The sequence below is a fragment of the Temnothorax curvispinosus genome, unplaced genomic scaffold (assembly GCF_003070985.1).
Source record: "Temnothorax curvispinosus isolate PA1 unplaced genomic scaffold, ASM307098v1 QBEX01013656.1, whole genome shotgun sequence".
In the NCBI taxonomy this organism is placed as follows: domain Eukaryota; kingdom Metazoa; phylum Arthropoda; class Insecta; order Hymenoptera; family Formicidae; genus Temnothorax; species Temnothorax curvispinosus.
The window spans coordinates 4788-6859 of NW_020223436.1; the positions used below are offsets into that span (position 1 = coordinate 4788).

Consider the following 2072-nt stretch of genomic DNA (forward strand, 5'->3'; position numbering starts at 1 on the left):
GGCATTGGTCACGGTTACATATAAACATTTCTATGTAAATCTTATTATCTTTATTGACTAATCTTTTTGTTCTTGCACGGTACAGTCACGGTACGGACACGACACAGTTACGTCTGAATCGACTTTAAGCGTTTACTATCCTTTGCATTTTTTTAATACTAGAAAACATTTATAAAATCTTTCACCGTTTCTTTATTAATGTATACATTGTGTATGAAACAGAGCGAAAAAAAAGCGATGAACGACTTGGAGAAACTTGCGCTGCTTCCGCAGAGGAATCGATCCCCGTCGGGATCGAGAGATAATAAGAAGAAGGGAGATCGAGACAGAGAAAAGGAAAATGACGATTTGAGGAGACATATAGATAGACAGAGAAAGAAGAAAGAAGAACAGGCAGCCAAAGAAAAACAGGAGAAGGAGAAGTTAGTATACTGCTTTATTTTTAGATTATAAAATTACATATGCAGGGTGACCTCTGCAATAAACTCTGAGGAACGATAAGTCGCGCAGAAATGATTATTTTTTTTGTCAAGCAACCCATGTTCTTTGACGCGTCATTTAGGAACTCCGCGCAGACAGGTCTTAAGTAACATTTAATACAATTATGAGTAATTATTTATTTATTGTTTCAAGTACACTTGCAGACAGTTTACAGAAGTTTACGTTTAAAGTATCTATCTTGATTGCATTCATGACACCATCGTAACATTGATTGTCGGACTCTAGCGAACATTTGAGATCATGTTGCAACCAACTGTAGCGCAGAATACAATCAGGTTCAGAGTGGACACTTTGAAAACTTGTAAACTGTCTCAAATGTACTTGAAACAATAAATAAATGATACATCTCATAATTGTAATAAATGTCACCTAAGTCTTGTCTGCGCGGTTGTAACTCCTAAACGACGCGTATAGGGGTTGTTTGACAAAAAATGATTTTTTCTGCGAGATCTATTGTTCCTCAGAGTTTGTTGCACAGGTCCTGATTCAATCTGTATAGTTGTAGCAACACAATTCATGTAATTTTGTTTATTATAAATATAAATGATTTAGGAAACGGAGAAAGGAACGAGACAGAAAGAAACACGTAGCCAAAGAAAGAAATAGAGAAGAAATGAATATTTCAGAAAAGGATGAGGATGAAGATGAGGATGAGACAGAGGGAGAGGAAAATAAAGAAAATAAAGGGCAGAAAAAAAAGACAACAAAGAGGAGGACGGAGACTGGACGAAAGAAACCAGATGTAAGTTACATTTACCACATTACAATTACTTAAAAAAGGGGATGTAAAAGTCACCATTTTGTGCCCTTAACAGAAACCTGTAAAACACGCTTTGCTATCCTTTTTTAGGCTGAAAGAAGAAAGAAATAATAATTTTTCACCAGGTAATTGAGGGAAATATTTTAGAAGCGATAAATGTCTTTAAAATGTGTGTCAAAATAGCTGTGTTTAAGCGGTTTAACTGCATTTCCATTTGTTAGGCCCAGTAGAGCTCGAAGTAAATTTTTTAAATGGGAATTCTCTTATTTTGTAGTGCATCATCTTTCTCTACTAAATAATTTCAACAACTTTTGTCTATATATTTTTATTTGCCTAGTACTTTTTGAGTGGTGTAAAATTCATTAAATGGAAATGTAATGCTTGTTAAACTGCTCAAACACAGCTATTTTGACACACATTTTAAAGACATTCATTATCGCTTCTAAAATAATTCCCGCAGTTTCCTGGTGAAAAGATTATTTCCTACTTTTTCAACCTCACCTGTAGCAAAGTGTGTTTTACAGGTTTCCGTTAAGAGCACAAAATGGCGATTTTTACACCCTTTCTTTTTAAAGTCATTGCTATTTAGTTAAGTAATCTATTGCTTTGATTGTTACATTTCCGTGTAGTTATTATCTCTCAAGAGCGCGGCGAGCGAGGGGTAGAGGAGGGCAGAGAAGCTGGAGAGGGACAAGAGGAGGAGGAAACTGGAGAGGAGGAGGAGGAAGCTGGAGAGGAGCAGGGCGAGGACATCGAGGCTACAGGGGTGGCCAGAGAGGTGGCCACATGGGTGGCTACGGGGGTGGCCAAA

The 2072-nt window shown here is 37.0% G+C and overlaps 1 protein-coding gene across 1 annotated transcript; it reads left to right on the top strand.

The window, feature by feature from the left end:
- Positions 1 to 237: 237 nt before the first annotated feature.
- On the top strand, positions 238 to 2051 carry LOC112463783 (cilia- and flagella-associated protein 251-like; the record flags this gene model as incomplete). The annotated part of the gene is made up of 4 exons (XM_025030354.1): positions 238 to 422; positions 1054 to 1243; positions 1445 to 1499; positions 1891 to 2051. Coding segments are annotated over exons 1-4 (591 nt in total), but the record flags the coding sequence as incomplete, so codon positions are not given.
- Positions 2052 to 2072: the final 21 nt, after the last annotated feature.